This window comes from Andrographis paniculata, unplaced genomic scaffold (genome assembly GCF_009805555.1).
Source record: "Andrographis paniculata isolate CXL003 unplaced genomic scaffold, ASM980555v1 Contig33END, whole genome shotgun sequence".
Classification (NCBI taxonomy): Eukaryota; Viridiplantae; Streptophyta; class Magnoliopsida; order Lamiales; family Acanthaceae; genus Andrographis; species Andrographis paniculata.
The window spans coordinates 611,278-629,692 of record NW_026137566.1 but is presented as its reverse complement, the minus strand read 5'-3'; the positions used below and the strand labels follow the sequence as shown (position 1 = coordinate 629,692).

Genomic DNA, 18,415 nt, shown 5'->3' with positions numbered 1-18,415 from the left:
GTTATAGACAATTTTGGTAAAAAAATAAATGTATATATGTGAAAAATGAGATGTATTTGCATGTATTATGGGTGTGTAAACGTTGTATTAAAGCTCTTTTTTAGTTGCATCGTTATATAATGACGTACATGGCTTATTACTGTTATTATCTTTTACATTAGATTCACAAGAAAAAAAATTTGTTTAGTATGAAAATTCAATTATTTGCGAGGATAAAGAAATTTTTTTATAATGTATAAATTAAATACAGTCAAAATAATAATTTCGATCAAGAAAGTTTTGATAATAGTAAAAAATTGAATAAAAAATAAGTGGTTTATAAAATATAAATAAAGGCTCATGATTATAATAATTTGAGTAGAGAATGCATTTTAATGTAAGTTTTTAAATGACAAATAAGAGTTCAATATTGTACTTCTTAATTTATTTATTTTTTTAAAAAAAGTGATTAGTATTTTTATGAACAATACAAAAGTAAAATTAAAATCACAAGTAATCTACAATAACTGAAAGAATGAGGGTCATATAGTCCCATAAGGAATGATCTGGTGGTGTAGGGGTTGACGTGTGACCGTGAGGTGATGAGTTCAAACCACGAATCTCAGGTCACCTATCATAGTTTGCAGGGTATTAGGTTCGGTTGAGGGATTACCAGTGTGCATTTTTTCGTGACGATTGCGGGTTCCCACTTTATAAAAATAAAATAAAATAATGAGGGCCATATATGTATATGTATATATGTCTATGGCCTTGAAAAGGTCAAGTTGGTATGTGGTCCATAATATATATAACCATAAGTTGGTACGTAATGTTGCATCAGTAGTACTTGCTGGACCATTTTTAGTCATTGTCAAAAAGATTTTTTGGTATCAATTAAGATCAAGTTTATGTACACATACAGCAAAATTAATAAATAAATAAATAATATTGCCAACTACTCGTTATTGGCCATTCCCTTCTCAAGGTGGACGGCGCTTCCCTTCTCGACTCTAGCATTGCCACCGCAATCGCAGATCACAATTTTTCCGGCGACTTTGGATGGTTCTAGATAACCGAGATAACAATATCAACTTCCGCAGTCGGCAGCGTAGACCAATGGATACAATTTGTCCGCGAGCGCCTCGCCGGAGTAGAGAAAAACGCAGCCTTATATAATTCCGTTTTTTGATTGGTGCTTCTATGTTGATTGATTGTATACAATCATGTTCGGTCCAAATGTTACGTTAAATACATTTATATCTATCTCAGCAACTATTGTTAAGTTTGTCGGGATATGATTAATATACTTTATATTAGAGTTAAAATTAATAAAATTTTCTTTTATTTTAAAATAAATATTCATTGATTTTGGTATAATGATACTTAGTTTTAATTTTTTTATCGATTATATTCTTTCGTTTTAAATTTAATATAATTTTTTTTATCAATTTTATCTCAGAAGTATTAATGTTATATTATAATAAAAATAATTAAGACATTTTTAATATTTAAAAAATATTTATTTATTTTGTACTTAGTCAAAACAAAATATTAAAATTATCCTTAACATATCCACTAAACATATTCATTATTCCTTCCGTCCCATAAAATTGGTCTCTTTCCATTGGACACGAAGTTTAAGAAATAGTGTATTAAATGATTAATTATTTTGATTAATTTATATTAAATATTTTTTATTTTGAAATTATTTTTTTTTAAAAAAAATATTGTATCATTAGTAAAACAGTAATAATGTAAAAGAAAAATAATTTTATTAATCTAAATATAATTAAACAATAAAAACTATACAATTTTTAATTTTAATAATATTTTATATAAAATTATTCAAAAAGTAAATGCAAACAATATAATTTAAAACTGAATTTAGTTATCAATAGTGATAAATACAATAGATGAGTCACAAAATCTTAATCACAAGTTCTTAATAATATTCTCTCCATCCGGGAAAATTGAATCTCATTTTTTCTAAATATGCATAATATATTATTTTTTCTTACAAAATACAATTAAATATTTTAATAATATTTTTACAATTCTCAAACCTCATACGCCTCAGGTCACCTGCCACACATGGTTCGCCTAATGTGACTTTTCCGTCGGGTCTGGTTTGCAGGATATTAGGTTCGGCTGGGGTTTACCCAGTGCACACTTTCGGGTAGTGGCTGCGGGTTCCCACGTCATCAAAAAAATAATAATAATAATAAAATCCTAAGAAAAATATTTATTTATTTATTTTATTAAAATCCTAATATTCAATCAAACACCCTAATAAAAATATATAAATTTTAATACAAAATATTCAATCAAACACCCTAATAAAAATATCCTAATATTTTAATAATTCTCAATTGAATATTTGTTTTTTAATTTTTTTTTAAGAAATAAAATATAAATTCTAATACAAAATATTCAATCAAACACCCTAATAAAAAATAGTATTTGATATGTTTAATGATTAATATTATTAAAAAAGTATATCCAATATATATGCACATCAACATAATCTATATATTCTACAAACTTATCAAACTTTAACAATTTAACAAAAAAATATTTTTTATATTATCAACACACTTCTAAGTAGAAAATATAAAAAAATATCTCAAATTAAAATTACAAACAAATATTCTCTTCGCCCCACCTTAATATATACATCTTTCTATTTTTCATCTGTATACATTTCTTTTTTTAGTAAGTATGGATCCCTATCATACGCAAAAAAGACAGACAACTATTTTTACACTATTTTCAACTATTCACTATAATTAAAATATTACTCCCTCGTCATTCAATTGTGTCCTTATTTGACCATACATGAGTTTTAAAATAGATAAAAATAAAAAAAATTTACTTTTTGGGTAAAGAAATAGTAAAAGTGATATTTTTTTACTAAAAAACGAAAATAAATTTGGATGATAAAAAAAAAAAAAAATGATAATAAAATTAGACGACGACGGAGGAGGGCATATTCTGGGCCGATCCATATGAACTTCGTTGCGCAACCTATCTTGATTGGGATGGTCGGTTGAAATGCATTTGGTACGGGACTGGTTCAAAAATAGTTGGGGCAGTTTTAAACTGGGTTTGGATGGGCTAGTCCAAAGAAAGGTAGTTTTTATGAGTCACAGTTTAATACTACTCCATAAATAACAAAACCATATCCATCCACTCCTCTCCTCTCTCTCTCTCTCTCTCTCTCTCTTCAAACTCCACACAGACAAGACAAGATCGTTTTTTCACTTATTACTTTCTATTTTTCACTTTGACTAATTTGTAGACAGACAAAATTCCAAAATGGATGATAGTTTGAGCTGAGCCAGAGAGAGAGAGAGAGAGAGAGAGAGAGCGTACAAGATTAGAGCTGCTGCTGCTGCTGCTGGTGGTGATGTTATTGATGAAGCGAAGTAGAGGAAGTATGTTGATTGAACATGTAGGTATCGTGAGATAGCGACTGCATCACAACATAAATCAATCAATCAATCGATCCAAGTGTGGTGGTGTCGTATTGGAATGAATGAATGAGAGAGACATACCTGTTCTTGGGCTCGGAAATACATGAAAGGAGTGTAGTGGAGGAAGTTCGACACCCGAGACGTGTATATATCAGCATACCTGCACTCAATATAATATATTATATGAGTATAGTATATTTATATATATATGAGCGGGCGGGGCACGTACTTCTCGATTTGTTTCATAATGTGGCTTTTGTCCCATAATCCAGCTCGGGAAAGAAACCCCCACCTGCTTCGTCCTTCACATTAATTGAACAAGATAATAAATAAATAATTAATTAAAAGCAAGCACCACCTCTTATTAAAAAGCTCCCCATCAGACTCCATCAATGGAGCAATTTCCCGGTCCAGTCTTTTCATCACTATTAGAAGCTTCCTCATGCTTCCCGCCAGCTCCCTTTCATCCATGCAACTTGCCGCAATACTCTAAACCAAACCAAACCAAACCAAACAAGGTTAATAGTAATATGAATACAATATATTGACAACATAGAAGAAATAAGTTGTGTTACCTGTGCAGGGCGGCCTTTACTCCGTCTTTGATGAGCAAGGCGGAGTTGGCTAAAGAGATCCGACAGAATCTCCTTCTGGTTTATAAGCTCTATTAATGTGGCGCGATGAGCTCGACTTTGGATCAAAGCAGTATACTGCATCAACATAACCAATTAATTTGTCTCAACTTACAACATTACAATCCAATGTTATAGCAACTAATGTGCGCGCTACAAATATTATTTGCTGAAATTAATTAATTTTAGTAATAGCCATTGAAAACCTCTTCTTCTAGCTCTCGGCATATCAATGCAGTACGCCATCGAAGATGAACTTTAGATTGGCTGACATCGGTATATATATGATCACCAACGTATAGAATTTCGTCTCCGTGAATACCAAGCGAATCCTCAACCATCTGCGCACTTCCTCCAGAGTACACCCCGCCTATAGATCAAAAAGGTCATCCAATTGTTTGAATTACGGAAAGATACGACACAAAATTCATAAAAAAAGAGAGTACACTAAATTTTGAAAAAGCAAATGCAGCAGCATTTGATTTAAATCCTAATGATGATTACGAAAAACTTTTCATATGAAGACTAAGGAAGATAACCTGGACGAGCCTTGAAACATGGGCGCATGAGACCTTCACCAGTCACTACTTCGTACATAGGGTGCGACATTTGGAAGAACTCCGGCTTCCTCGCAGAGACTATTACCTATAAAAACAATCAAACACGGCACCATAAAAGTACATTGGTCGTGTCTTCATGTAATCCGATGGTAAGGTTAACTCACCATGTCAAACAAGTCCCGCCAGGTAATGTTATTTGGAAGAAACCTATTGAAAGAATATTGCATCATCTTTTCAGTGTATTGGTAGTCGGAGTTAGTGATGAGAAAGAGTCTTTTGCCAGCCTGTTGGACAGCGTCAAATTTTAGTAGGGCTAAAACGAGATCAATCGGAGATAATTATGTCAGCACTAGAAGAAGATTGTTACCTCCCTCTGATCCAACAGTGCTAAAGGCAGATCGGGATCAGGGTTTACAAAGAGTTCAGGGTTGGACATAATCTCACTCTACAATAGAATCCATTGATTAGATAATATTTCGGTGCAAGAGCACGTTAGAAAGTTAAAAATGCAAAAGACAACCTTCAGCCGGCCTTCAACATGTGCCCTGAATAATGCTTTTCCAACGGCCTGAATCAATATCATGAAGTTAAAGTGTTGTAATACGTCTAGGGTCATAACATTGCACGTAATATTTTTTTAAAACAGACCTTGTAAAGTCCTTTATAATCGAGGGGACTGAGATCAGCATCCATAGCACCCTCATCAAGCCTATCTACCAACTGTGAATTAAATACATTCAGTATATAAATATGCAAAAATAATAAATTCACGGCTACAAAGTAATGCCAATGGAAGCTTAAAATGTCAAACTCTAATCTGCCATGTATAACCACATAACTCACCTAATCAAGCAACACTTTTAGCTTCCCCATTAATTGTGCTTCCATGATAATTTAAAAAGATATGATAAAAGTTCTGATCCCAAAATTAAATTCTCCTAACCATGAGAATGAAGAACTTTTACATTCAGATCTTTAGGATTATCGTCAAAAAGCTAAAATGTGTGATTACTCGCACAGTCACACTGCTAGTAAAAAAACCAATGAGACTTCGAACTGAGATATTGCATGAAACTTCAAACAAGCAATTTTAAGACCTTAATTTTGCAATACAGTAAGATCTGAAAGATCCTTTACCTGCATATATGCAACTGCCTCTGAGACAGAGAAGGATGTGTTTAGAAACTCCCAACGACTTTCTTCTCGTAAATCCACAAGTTCTCTTCCATACATCTCACTTCAATTCAAAGATAGCCAACATATTTATTAAGCAAATAAAATCTTTTAATTCTCACAACAGTGTACAACAAACCAAAGGGAGGGCATAAAGTAAACAAAGAGACTGTGTGCTGCATATTCTCAAACAACTACCTGTGCTACAGTTGTTAAGAAAATCTCCTTGGATCCCAAGGGATGAAAACTCAAATAAACATGAAATAAACAGATCTTGTTAGCGAAATCAAGCAAAATTATAAAGTTTCTTGGGAATGGATGGCTGCTAGGAAGATATGTCACCATTTACACATAGTAGATTATAAGACTAATTGTTGCCACAATCAAAGAGAAGTTTGAAACACACCTCACTTTTTGAGTGGACAACATATTGGTTCCATGCATAGCCCTTTTGATATATCCAAATCGATCTGCTTTTACTAAATTTCCCTTCTCTTTATCTATCACCAGGCCACGAATCACCTAGAAGTGCATTGTAACAGGAGAAGCTCTAATGTCAATTGCAAAGTACACATCCTTGTGATATTTTGATATGGAAGAGTAGACATAACACGTACCAGTTCTGGGTCAAATGCAAGCCCCTCAACAGGAAAACCCATATTTTTCAAAATTTCCATGCAGTAGTCATAAGCCCTTCCCTCCCAGGCCTGCATAACACACGAACAATATCAGTTATTCAGTGGTGGTTGTTTTTCCTTTTTTCCTTTTGGAGGATGTAGCATGAAACTTTCGAAGCAGATTAGCATTGATGAGTTTTAAATTTACTTTAAACCAGTGGCTGGATGTACGGTAGAGTGTATTAAATATAGTGTAAGCTGTAATTAAAATATATATATATATGATCCAAGCGCAGAAAAGGAACTATTTCCTGGTTGGTTCTGGTCCAGTGTTAGAGGAGAGTTTACTTACCATAATATCATAATCCGTTAACGTGTAGTCCATGTCGTATCCAATGGCAGAAATTGATCGAAAATTAAGTGTTCGGCTGCAGAAGATGCCACGAGGCGAATATCTAACAGAAAAGGGATCCTGCCAGATGGTTCAAATTCAGAAGAATTTAGCAACACTAGAACTAATGAATAATAAATAAACAAATCTTGCAAGAAGAACATTTTTAGAAACTAGATGCAAGATCATTTAACTAAGCCAAGAACATAATATTTTGAGCAAGAAACAGCTATCATGTGATTATGATTAGTATCTATGGTACCGAAACAACTATGATCCATTTTAGTAAAAAGTTACAGAACTGCACTAACGGTAATCGAATCATTCAGTAAATCAACACAAACATACTTCTCATAATCATTGCAAACTTATTAAACATCAAGAATTCACAACATCATGACAAATAGGAACTATTGGTACCAAGTCCTCATGTAAAACTTCTCATGCAGATCTTATTATACGAACAGCTACAAGTAAAATATCATATATCTGATTTTGTTGCATACCTAAGAAACTTCAACGCAAAACCAAAAACCTTCTAACCACAGAAATCACAGGATAACAAGAAAGGCCAAATAAGAGAAGATTTAATCAAGAAAGTAACCGGAATGCCTATGTGATTAAGCAGTCGCTCGACTTCCTGCATTTCCGTTCTCGCAACTTCCTCAATAGGTCCATTGAGACCAGCCTCTTCACCGCAAATTCCTACAAACACATTCCACTCAATATCTAACATTCTATTCACTTTTGTTACAGATTAATTAAACGATATTCACCTGGATTGAGAATAAGGTCGCCTTTCGTACTCTCCCCAAGGTAGTCAATATCCGCCTCGCTCTTCGGCGTCACGGAGAAAAGGTCGCCGTTCTCCGCCGTAGCGCACCGAGAAGTCGTTTTTGTAGCATTAAAAAAATGCGACAATTGAAGCGAAACAGAGGATGAACGGAAGCACAGATTGTTAGTTCTCCTCCGCCCCAAACTCACATTTCCGTTCATGGCGGCGCCGGAGGCCGACGTCAAGGCTGTCGCCGCCATCCCCAAATCTAGAATCCGATGCTAATCAATCGAAAATCGACGACCAGATTACAAATTCGCGAAATCGCTCGCTCGTGGTTGAACAGAGAGAGAATCTATGCAACGAAAAAGAGTCCGCATTCCGGTGTTCTTACGGAAATTGAAACAACTCCGAGGCTTGTATATATATACCCACAGGCTCACACACACACACGCGTGCGTGTATGTGTGTGAAACGGCGTACACCTTTAAAACCTGCAAATTATTTACTATATATATAATTATCATATTTGTAATTGTATTAATTTGTTACAACATTTTGCACAATTTTATCATATCTACTGGTAGACATGCATTTTAATATAATTAAATAGATTTATAAAAAGAGTTAAAATATATAGAGATTTCATTTTTTCCGCATAAGCAAACAATAAATAGTTGAGTGCAATAAAAGCTTACTATAACTAATTTGATGATTTTGTTATGCATTTAATTCATTTCCATGGGCGTTTGAATTTATTTATTATAATCAGCTATTCAAACAACGGTAACCTATTTCAAATATTTTTTTTATTTGTTTTGGATTTGCTCTTTGGTTTTGCAATTTAATTTTGGTTTTTACTTTAATTAGTAATTATAATTATATATATATATACATATTATAGTAAGAAATTTATTATATTTTTATAAATTCAGTAATAAAACTGAAAAAGAAGATTATAATTTAAATGTAATGAAATATTGTAGAAGATTTATTACGATATTTTAAATGAGAAATAAATATTAATTATAATACTTTAAATGCAAAAATTATAATTCAGTTATCATCAAAGATATGCTTATTTTTATTCTTTATTTCTCCACAAAATATATATAGTTTCATTTAAAAAATAATTTTTATATATGACATTAACATCTACACACCCGGTGTGTCTATCTAAATAAAAAATAGAGACTCATTATTTTTTGAAAAAAATCGTTCATGATTAAAAGATTGAGCTCATTCTCACAGTAATGAGGACAAAAATCAATAATTCGGGCTTCAATCAAACTCGAATTCGGGTAGCAATAAGTGAATGCAACTAGAGTTGAGCGAAATCAAGTGAATACATCGCCTAAATTGTTATATTGTTATAGGACACGTGTTAGTTCCGTCAACAGAACTAACTAATTACCCATAATTGACAGCATAACTAAATTTTAAGTTGATTAGTAATCTTTAAGAATGATATATGATAATTTAAAAAATAAGGATACATGTTGAAAATATATTAATTTTAATAAATCGGATCGCCCAGGAATAACTTATTTCATTAATGTATCAGGCCAAGCCCAGCCCAAAAAAAATTTCGGATCTATGTCTTGAAGTCCAAGCATAATTTGTTCTGTCAAAGTTCAAATTGTATCTATTTTTAAGAACTTTAACTGAAAAATAAAAAACACATTCCAATAACTCAAAACTCATCACTACAATAATTTACCACCAAATGGCACGTTACGCCAATACCCCAAAAAATACATCCCCAAATTCCCAAATCACAAAACCCTAATTTCATCTCCTTACTATTTCTTTTCTTTTCTTTTTTTGAAGACAAACTGAATAAACAACAAACAAGACTTTGCAAACTGCATTGCAATCTACAGAGCTATATAGCTAAGACACCCCCACCCTACCCCACCCCACCAGCATTAGCACTCTGTTTCTAAGCCTGCATAGATGTTTCATACCTTGTTGTCATCGTCGTCATCATCTGGTTCCGAGGATTCATGCTTTTGTTGGGAGCTTCTGGGGATGGAATGGCTGCGTCGCTCTTTGCCACCGGGTTTGGAGGAGGCATTGCCGTACCAGATCATTCCGGCTACGGCTATGATCATGCAGATGACCACTTGAACGTTGAGACCCTCTCTGCCGAAGAAGAGGAATCCAAGGATCAAGACGAGGATGGTCTTCATGTGGCCTATGACTTGGAAAGAAACTGCTGTGAATCGCCCTATACAGATGAACTGGCTTAGATTCGTGCCCACGGCTATGCTGCATGACAGGACAATGAACACCTGCAGAAGACATTGACAGATGAAATTCAACACATTTAGACATCATCGGCAATTTTAGCACTCTCTTCATCCCATTTGAATGGATCATTTGGAGTTTTACAGTAAATTAAGAAATAATAATATTTGATTGATAAGTGAGAATGTGTAAGAAGTTTTGATATTTTTACCCTTTGAGTGGAATATACAAAAATGGTAAAAAAAGTACTTCTAATCAAAGTCAAGCTCACTAGATTACATAAACGAGCTACGATTGAGCTTTATCTATTCCTCTCTCTGTGCTATACTTTTTCAATTTTGTCAGTGCAAACACAATATATATACCCTCTTATTTTTTTCTAGTAAATATGATCTCATTACACATTATAAATATCTGCAAGCTTATACGTATTTACGTCAATATTATTATATTAAATTAAAACACAAGAACAAACTAAAAATCTTTATATACAAAAAATACCCACAAACTATTATAATATTTTTTAAACGGAGTCATTCTTTTTGCACCCAAATTTTGTTCTTCTATTATCAGACTCTATGTTTTGTCTCATTAACATCACATCAAAATATTATTTAAATTAAAATTCAAATAAATTAAAAAAATAAAATAAAATAAACTTAAACACAAACCATAAAAACCTTCTATTTACACATACATTTTTTAGCTTTTGACACTATTCAAACAATAGTTTTTTTTTTTTTTTCTTCAAAACTACCCCATCAATTACCTAATTTCTCTCATAAAACATTAGCTCAAAATTTATTTTTTTCCTATTTTCAATTTTTTTTTTCAAAACTCCAAAAATCGCTGTCTAAACAAGGCCAGTTAATCACCTTATTGAGCCAAGTCAACTCAAACTTAAAAATTTTGAAGTATTTCTTCAAGCTTTTCAGTAGTTCAGCTCGCATAACAACTCCAAATACAACACATAGCAGGCGCACACACATATGAGAAAGAATTTTGAGGACTTACCACAGAAGCTAAGTTGAAGTTAAATCCACCGATTCTTTTGTTGGTCAGCCAATAATCGAGAAAGGGGCCTACGATCAATAATGATGCAGCCTGAGCCGGTGCGGTGTGCCCCAGGAGGTTGAAAGAGCTTAGGGAATACTTCCTTTGAAGAAAATGAACATACTGCAAATGCATATAACAACAAACGTAACAAAGAAGATACCGTAAGATAGTAAACATAAGTATAAATATTCAGGTAAAAAACTTGGGGAGTAAATGCATATAACAACAAAGATAACAAAGAAAATACCGTAAGATAGTAAACATAAGTATAAATATTCGGGTAAAAAGGATTCTTCTAACTGAAGTAAATTACTGAGCAGAAATCATTCCTACGCAAAAACTTACATACTGTTGCAGAGACGTACTCCAGACTGCAATGAATGCGGCAACGAAGCCTTTCGTATTAACACTGACGTCAGTAACTGTACACACAGCAACTCCAAGAAGAACAACTAAGATGCTAAGCTTTGTGTCTCTTGAATATCGAATATGGTCGAACACTACCTCCAAGAAGCAGGATACAGGTATCATACTCAGCTTGGCAATCTGTAAATAATTCAAGGAGATCATATCATATCTACAAAAAGGTAGGAATTGCGAAAAGATAGCTAATACAATCTAGTCGAGTCTTATAGGAGGGAAGAAATGCATCAATGAGTACCTGGTAGAATCCCACTGAATTCCACATCAAACTGACGTTCATTCCGACGATAGAGAAATTTGCAAACAGAACAAATTTCAGAAGCTCCTGAAAAGGCAGATGTGAAGCTTGGATGTAACCGAGCCACCTAAGAACAGCCGTCATCAATGTGGTGGTAGCAAAATGCAAACCAGTTAAGGTTGTAGCTGCGCGGAGTGTAATAATATAAAAGCTAAAAACTCTGCGGAAACGAAAATGCAAAACAGAAGAACACAGATGAAAAAACTACAGCATTAAGTGGCAATTATAATAGTAAGCTTCACGATTTTCAAATTCTGACAACTAATGCATACAATGCTTGCTATATTTATATAGACACTTTTAAAGCTTTTGATACTATTCGTCAACAATAATTTTTTTTTTTTAAGAAATCAAATAAAATTATTTTTTTTTCTCTCACAAAATATTACATCAAATATCCAATGTTTTACTATTTTCAAAATTTTTCAAAACTCCATAACTTTCAAAATTTAGATATAAACGGAATTATCCCCAAAAGTTCAATGGATCTTTAAAATAATTTGAATCATGTATTTTTCCGTTGCACTAAATTGCAATTATTCGTACACAAAAGGGAAGATCAAAACTTCAATAAAAGAAGAAATCAAAGAGTAGATTTTGTTCCATTTGGTTAAGGAACTCACCAAAACTGAAACCATAAGTAGCCATCAAGGCTTTGTTGACGATAATTATCCCAACTGAAGTGACAACATTGAACATCCATGCGGCCACGTCCATTGCAGCCTTCTTATCAGCTTTACTTACGGGCGGCGCCATTATTCCCTATTATTATTATTATTTTACTTCCGATAGTTCGACGGATGGAAATTCTACCGGCTAGGACATAAATTATGCTTGGTTTTCCTGAATCAATCAACAATATAACTGTGAAACTCGATGCACAATAATAGCTGAACCCAAAAATAAAAGAATCAAACAGTCAGATGTGATTTCTTCGTAATATTTCCAAAGAGAATCATCTCATTCAGGTAAACAGGTTTATTTCATTTTGGAACAGGACAACAATATGACATATACATTATATACAATATATATATATATTTCTTAAAGTAGCAAAGTAGACATTTGATCACATTATTAAGAACACGTATAGAGATAGACAAAAATCCTTAAATCGCATAGAGCCCTGTCTATCAGATTGCATCCACGGCACAGTGAATAAGTAAGTACACCATATTCATCAGAATCCAGCAAAGTATCAAAGCAAAAAAAAAAAAAGTTTAAAACATCTAGGTTTTTTTTTTTTTACTTCGTCAAGGCAAAAACCAAAAATTCAACGAATTTCAAAGCTAAACCAGATCTAAAATCGTCAAACCCCAAAATGCCCTTTGATCGCACACGTTGCCACAAACAAACCGCAATTACTCCTCAAACAACAGATCCAACGGCATGAAATTAACTAAACCTGCCAAAAATAATCAAACGCGCATTGGCGCACACATTGATCACGCATCACGGCAATAAGAACGCGCCTCCCCTAAGCCGGCAGAGCAAGCAAAAAGTGCATTCCTGGCGTGATTCCTCAACCTCCTTCATATCCACACAATCACGCCCATAAAGCTAGTCAAACGTGCTTGCATGTGATGCGTACAGCATACAGATGCACATCCACGAGCCACTCACGCCATTTCTACAGCGCGGAATCCAGCGGAGCGCGCCAATTTATCGATGGCGACGAATCGCGATTTAGGGTTTGACAGAAACAGAATTGGGAATTTGTCAGGTGAATTAGACTATGCCCCCTTTTGTTTGTTCAGCCATTTAAGTAAATGTTAGACCCTTTTTTTTTTTTTCCATTAATAATGGCTCTGTCACGTTTTTAAATAATTTCATTTTTATCGCGTGTCTGTCAAATCATGAAATATATTATTTTAAATTGTAAATTTAATTTTTTTTAATGATTATTTAAAATTTATTTCAACTTTTAAATTTTTCTAAATAAAAATTGTATTATTATAAGAAAGATATCATTTTTTCCATAAAAATTTGCTCAATTTTTTTGATATATAGATTAAAAAATTATTAGTTTAATCTCCACTTATCTCACCTAACAAACATATCATTGAAGTTAAACTTAATTTTTGTTAACTTTAAATTATCCAACAAGATTTATTTTTTAGTGAAGTAAGTATTATGCGTGGATAATTTGCAATATAATCAAATGTGGAATGTTGGGTATTATATCATAATCACGTTGACATCATTTTCTTATATAGTTCCATTTTTTGTTTCTAGTTTATATATATATATATATATATTGAGAAATTGAGATAATAGAAAATTTATACTAGCAAAAATATATAATTAAAAGAAAAAAAAATCCAACATAAAATATGAATTAACTGTGTATTTGCTCATTTTAATGTTTATACAAGTGAAATAAAAATAAAAAATAAAAAAAAATTATCTATTTATATTAATTTATATGACTCAAACAAACAAAATAGATAAAAATGCCCCACCACCATTTCACCACAAAATTAATAAAAACAAAAACATACAAAACATAAACCAATCACACCCTTCGAATTTAAATCTTAAAGTTCAATATTAATTTACCATTTATTCCCCAAATATAACACAAATTTAAGCTGCAAGAAAAACAGCAGAGGGCATGAAAACTTACTTGAGAACGCAGCTGAGCGACGTACATTCCGACGCCCTACAGCTTACTTCTTCTCGTAAGGCTGCCCATGGCCGCCGCCTTCCGCCGGAGAGCGAACTTCTGCACTTTTCCGGTCGACGTTTTCGGCAGATCGTCCTCGAACACCACCGTCCGCGGCGCCATGTAATGCGGCAGCCGGCTTCGACAATATTCGATAATTTCATCGCCGCTCGTCATCCCGCAACCGTCCCGTAGCTTAACGAACGCGCACGGCGTCTCCCCCCAGTGTTCGTCTGGCCTCCCGACGACCGCCGCCTCGACAACATTCGGATGGCTATATATAACGGATTCAACTTCGATCGTGCTTATATTCTCCCCGCCGGAGATGATTATATCCTTCGATCGGTCCTTCAGCTCTATGTACCCGTCGGGATGTTTCACCCCCAAATCGCCGCTTCGGAACCACCCGCCCCGAAATGCCTCGTCGGTGGCCTCGGCGTTTTTGAAATATCCGTTCATGATAGTATTGCCTCGAAGCATTACCTCCCCGATCGCCTTCCCGTTGGGGGTTACGCTTTGCATTGTAACGGGATCTTTGACGTCGAGCTCTTCCAACCCGACATGTTGCACGCCTTGGCGGGACTTGAGTTTCGCGCGTTGCTCTAAGGGTAGAGCGTCCCATTCGGGTTTCCAAACGCATATTGTTCCGGGGCCGTACGTCTCCGTCAAGCCGTACGAGTGATTTACTTTGAATCCCAATTTTTCCATCTTGAAGAGGACCTGCGGCGGCGGTGGTGCGCCGCCAGTCATTACCGCCACCTGTAGGAAGAAGTAAACGCTTACGTTATAAAATTCAGCCCAGTACCGAAAATACATAATTTTGTGTTAACATAATACAAATACTGCCTCCTTTCCACTCCAAAAGAGCCCTTTGGAGTTTTATAGTAGATGGAAAAATAAGTATTATTGGTCAATGAAAGTGTGTAAGAAATTTTGACATATTTGTCCATGTGATTTTATATATAAAGTAATTGTATATGTAATAATAGGTTGTAATTTAGGTAAAAGCTAATGGTAGTTTGGTATTAGTATACGATTACTTCTACTAAAATAGAGAGGCGAAATTGTTCACAAATGTCACTTTATTTTAAAAATTGTATAACGTCTACTTATACTTTAAAAAATGTTGCATGAAACCCCAGCTATGAAAAAAAAATATAGATAGGAAATCATCATAGTTTTCATAGAAGTCATACAACATTTTTGAAAGCATAAGGAGCGCCATGCAATTTTTAAAATATATGAAAATTTGACGCAAAATTTCGAAATCACAGATAAGTTATAAACAATTTCACCAAATAGAAAAAAAATACTTTAGAGTGAGATGAACGAAAATGATAAAAAAAAATGGTACCTTTGAGTTAGAACCGAGGGAGAATAACTGTAATATATAAATTGTTCGACTAGCTGTAATATATAAATGATGAGGTTACTCGAAAATACCTGTCTCGGAAGGGGCCTTTGATCTTCGGGAGGTGCGTTGACGATCATGTTCAAGACGGTGGGCGCGCCGCTGGTGTGCGTCACTTTATGCGTGGCAATGCTGTCGAAGATTTTCTTGGCCGTGATGTTCCGTATGCACACATTCGTGCCTCCTTGAGCCGTTATCGCCCAAATGAGACACCACCCGTTGCAGTGGAACATCGGGACGACCCATAAATAGACCGGCAACGAATTCATCTCGTTGAGAAGAATGGCCGACACAGAATTCAAATAGGCTCCCCTGTGGCTATACACGACGCCCTTGGGGCTCGACGTCGTACCGGAAGTGTAGTTAAGCGAGATCGGGTCGCACTCGTCGTTGGGTCTTACAATTGCAAAATTGGGGTCTCCTCTCGCCAATAGCGACTCGTAGTTGTCGTTTATCCCGGGCCGTATCGACATCGTTTGATTATCCTCTGGAATTACGACTAGATGGGGCAACTTGATATCTTTCTTCGACATAATCTCGAACGCACCCTTGAGAATACCGAGAAACTGGTAATCGACAAATATAACCTTCGCTTCGGAATGGCTCAGCAACACCGACACCATTGCGGAATCGTGGCGAATGTTGAGAGTGCATAGGACTGCCCCGGCCATCGGAACGCCAAAGTGGAGCTCGTACATTGCCGGAATATTAGGGGCCAGCGCAGCAACCTGGTCGGAACAATAGCATTTATATTACACAACTCGATCATACATTCTAAGAAGATGATAAAATCAAACATATTCAACACACACCAAATCAAACATCCCCGAAACTATCTATGGAATAATTTGATCAGTTAATCTCATATCCCATAGGAAGCAAATTCCATTTCCATCGGATTTACGAGCATTTGTTCGATTTATAAACAATGGAGAATTCGAGCCTATACGAAACTAATTTTAGGATAGCTTACAATTCATTCATTAACTAACTGTAACAAAGATCAGTTAACAATGTCCAGAGCAATATGAATTAAAATACTCAGATCGATCTAAGTTCAAATTAACCGAAAACATTCTCTAGATCTACAGCACTGTTTGATTGCTTTCAAAACATCAACAAACACAAAAGAAATGAATCAACCAAAGATGTAAGAGTTTAAAACTCAATAATTAATGAGTAGTTGGAAGTAAATTCCAAAAAGGCTATTCAATTGTTAGTTCCTACAACAAAATTGAAATTTAAATGCAAACAAAATCAAGGAAGATTCAGAAGCAAATAAAGCACAGCCACTCCTCAGATCCCTATCTTGCAATTAATGTCGAGTAGCTTTGATTGAACCCTAAGAACAGTACCAAAATGGAAAATTCACAGCACCCAAAAACAACCACACTAGTTGCGCCGATAAATATAATCGATAAAAACTACACAAGATTCAGATATAAATAACAAATCAAATAACCTAATAGCGAAGCAATGCAGAAAAAATTGAAAAAATTAAAAATAAAATAAAAACATAGAGGTCTGGAATGAGATCTCACAACTTCGCCTCGAGAAATTCCGAGCGTGGTGAGTGCGGAGGCGAGTCTAACGCACCTATCGCGAGTCTCCTTCCAAGTGAACTTCAAATCGCCGTAAATAATGGAAGTCCTGTCGCCGTAGACAATCGCCGACCTCTCGAGGAAGCTTATCGGCGTGAGAGGAACATAGTTTGCGGAGCATTTCATGGTTCCGTTCTCCATAGATTGATCGTAGGGTAGGTTGCTGGGCTTCTGCCTCTGCTATCACTCACATATAGCACTCGTGGAGAAGAGAAGATAGACTTGGCTGCTTTATATGGCACTTTCTCTATGATTTTATAGGAGCTCCCGGGACCACAAGGTCACCCTGCACGCAAGCAGGGATTCACCTGGTGCTGGGGTCCTGGGTGCTCGCACAAAATGTGTAAGGCCTTGGCACGTTTTTTTTTATCTTTAAAAAAAAAATCATCTAAAAATATAATATTTTCAAACAAAAAATTAAAAATTAAAAATTAAATAATTTTGAAATATAAAAAAATATTCTCGACCCACCACAATTGACACTATTTTCATTTTTTTTTTTGTCTCATAATAATTTATACCTTTCTATTTGTGATAAAAATTATTAAATAAAAAACATATTTAACAAATATAAATCAACTTAATTAACTACATAATATACAACATCGACCCACGTAGTGCCCACTCAAAATTCCTTTATTTCTATCTCTCTCCTAAAAAAAATATTTTTATCTATATTTAAAACTACAAATCTTTTATAAAATTAATTTATATTAATTATAAATAAACAAAAATATTTTTTATTTACTTGTATTATAGAAAATTTTATTCTCTACGAAATAATATTTATATTACATATATTTTTTAATTGCTATATAATTTTTAAATATTTTAAACATATATTTTAATTTTTTTAATCATATATATCAAATTTACTTTAAAACTATAACTATTATTAATTATATAAAAAATAATATAATAATATCACTAATTAAATATTACCACCTTAAATACCGTATCGCTAATCAAATGATTCAATTTTGATGGGACGGATAAAATATTATATAATTTTAAATGTTAAATATTATAAATTAAATTTAATGTATGTATAACCAAATATATTAAATTAAAAGAATAAATAAATTATTAAAGTATTCAGAGTGTGGGGGGG

At 34.0% G+C, this 18,415-nt stretch overlaps 3 protein-coding genes across 7 annotated transcripts; all 3 read right to left on the bottom strand.

The window, feature by feature from the left end:
- Window positions 1-1,884: 1,884 nt before the first annotated feature.
- Window positions 1,885-8,031, bottom strand: LOC127248364 (uncharacterized). 3 transcript variants are annotated; one of them, XM_051270665.1, is made up of 18 exons: window positions 7,602-8,031; window positions 7,430-7,530; window positions 6,787-6,906; window positions 6,435-6,524; window positions 6,224-6,339; window positions 5,782-5,881; window positions 5,293-5,364; window positions 5,165-5,212; window positions 5,012-5,089; window positions 4,809-4,928; window positions 4,624-4,729; window positions 4,291-4,454; window positions 4,028-4,162; window positions 3,811-3,941; window positions 3,682-3,744; window positions 3,534-3,612; window positions 3,352-3,451; window positions 1,885-2,162 (listed from the first exon to the last, which is right to left on the bottom strand). In XM_051270665.1, the coding sequence occupies exons 1-17, from the start codon at window positions 7,858-7,860 to the stop codon at window positions 3,389-3,391; spliced, it is 1,845 nt and encodes a 614-aa protein (XP_051126622.1). In that variant the 5' UTR covers window positions 7,861-8,031; the 3' UTR covers window positions 1,885-2,162; window positions 3,352-3,388. The 3 variants fall into 3 exon arrangements, with proteins under 3 accessions (XP_051126622.1, XP_051126623.1, XP_051126621.1); XM_051270666.1 differs by lacking the exon at window positions 1,885-2,162 and adding an exon at window positions 2,180-3,093; XM_051270664.1 differs by lacking the exon at window positions 1,885-2,162 and having other exon boundaries at window positions 2,180-3,451; window positions 7,602-8,030.
- Window positions 8,032-9,138: 1,107 nt separating this feature from the next.
- Window positions 9,139-13,383, bottom strand: LOC127248369 (UDP-rhamnose/UDP-galactose transporter 6-like). Of its 3 annotated transcripts, XM_051270673.1 has the most exons (6): window positions 13,033-13,383; window positions 12,251-12,470; window positions 11,568-11,752; window positions 11,252-11,452; window positions 10,865-11,026; window positions 9,139-9,894 (listed from the first exon to the last, which is right to left on the bottom strand). In XM_051270673.1, the coding sequence occupies exons 2-6, from the start codon at window positions 12,381-12,383 to the stop codon at window positions 9,562-9,564; spliced, it is 1,014 nt and encodes a 337-aa protein (XP_051126630.1). In that variant the 5' UTR covers window positions 12,384-12,470; window positions 13,033-13,383; the 3' UTR covers window positions 9,139-9,561. The 3 variants fall into 3 exon arrangements, with proteins under 3 accessions (XP_051126630.1, XP_051126631.1, XP_051126632.1); XM_051270674.1 differs by lacking the exon at window positions 13,033-13,383 and having other exon boundaries at window positions 11,568-11,694; window positions 12,251-12,464; XM_051270675.1 differs by lacking the exon at window positions 13,033-13,383 and having other exon boundaries at window positions 11,568-11,787; window positions 12,251-12,396.
- Window positions 13,384-13,949: 566 nt separating this feature from the next.
- Window positions 13,950-17,631, bottom strand: LOC127248286 (butanoate--CoA ligase AAE1). The gene is made up of 3 exons (XM_051270564.1): window positions 17,245-17,631; window positions 15,736-16,431; window positions 13,950-15,051 (listed from the first exon to the last, which is right to left on the bottom strand). The coding sequence occupies exons 1-3, from the start codon at window positions 17,443-17,445 to the stop codon at window positions 14,290-14,292; spliced, it is 1,659 nt and encodes a 552-aa protein (XP_051126521.1). The 5' UTR covers window positions 17,446-17,631; the 3' UTR covers window positions 13,950-14,289.
- Between the last annotated feature and the right edge of the window lie 784 nt (window positions 17,632-18,415).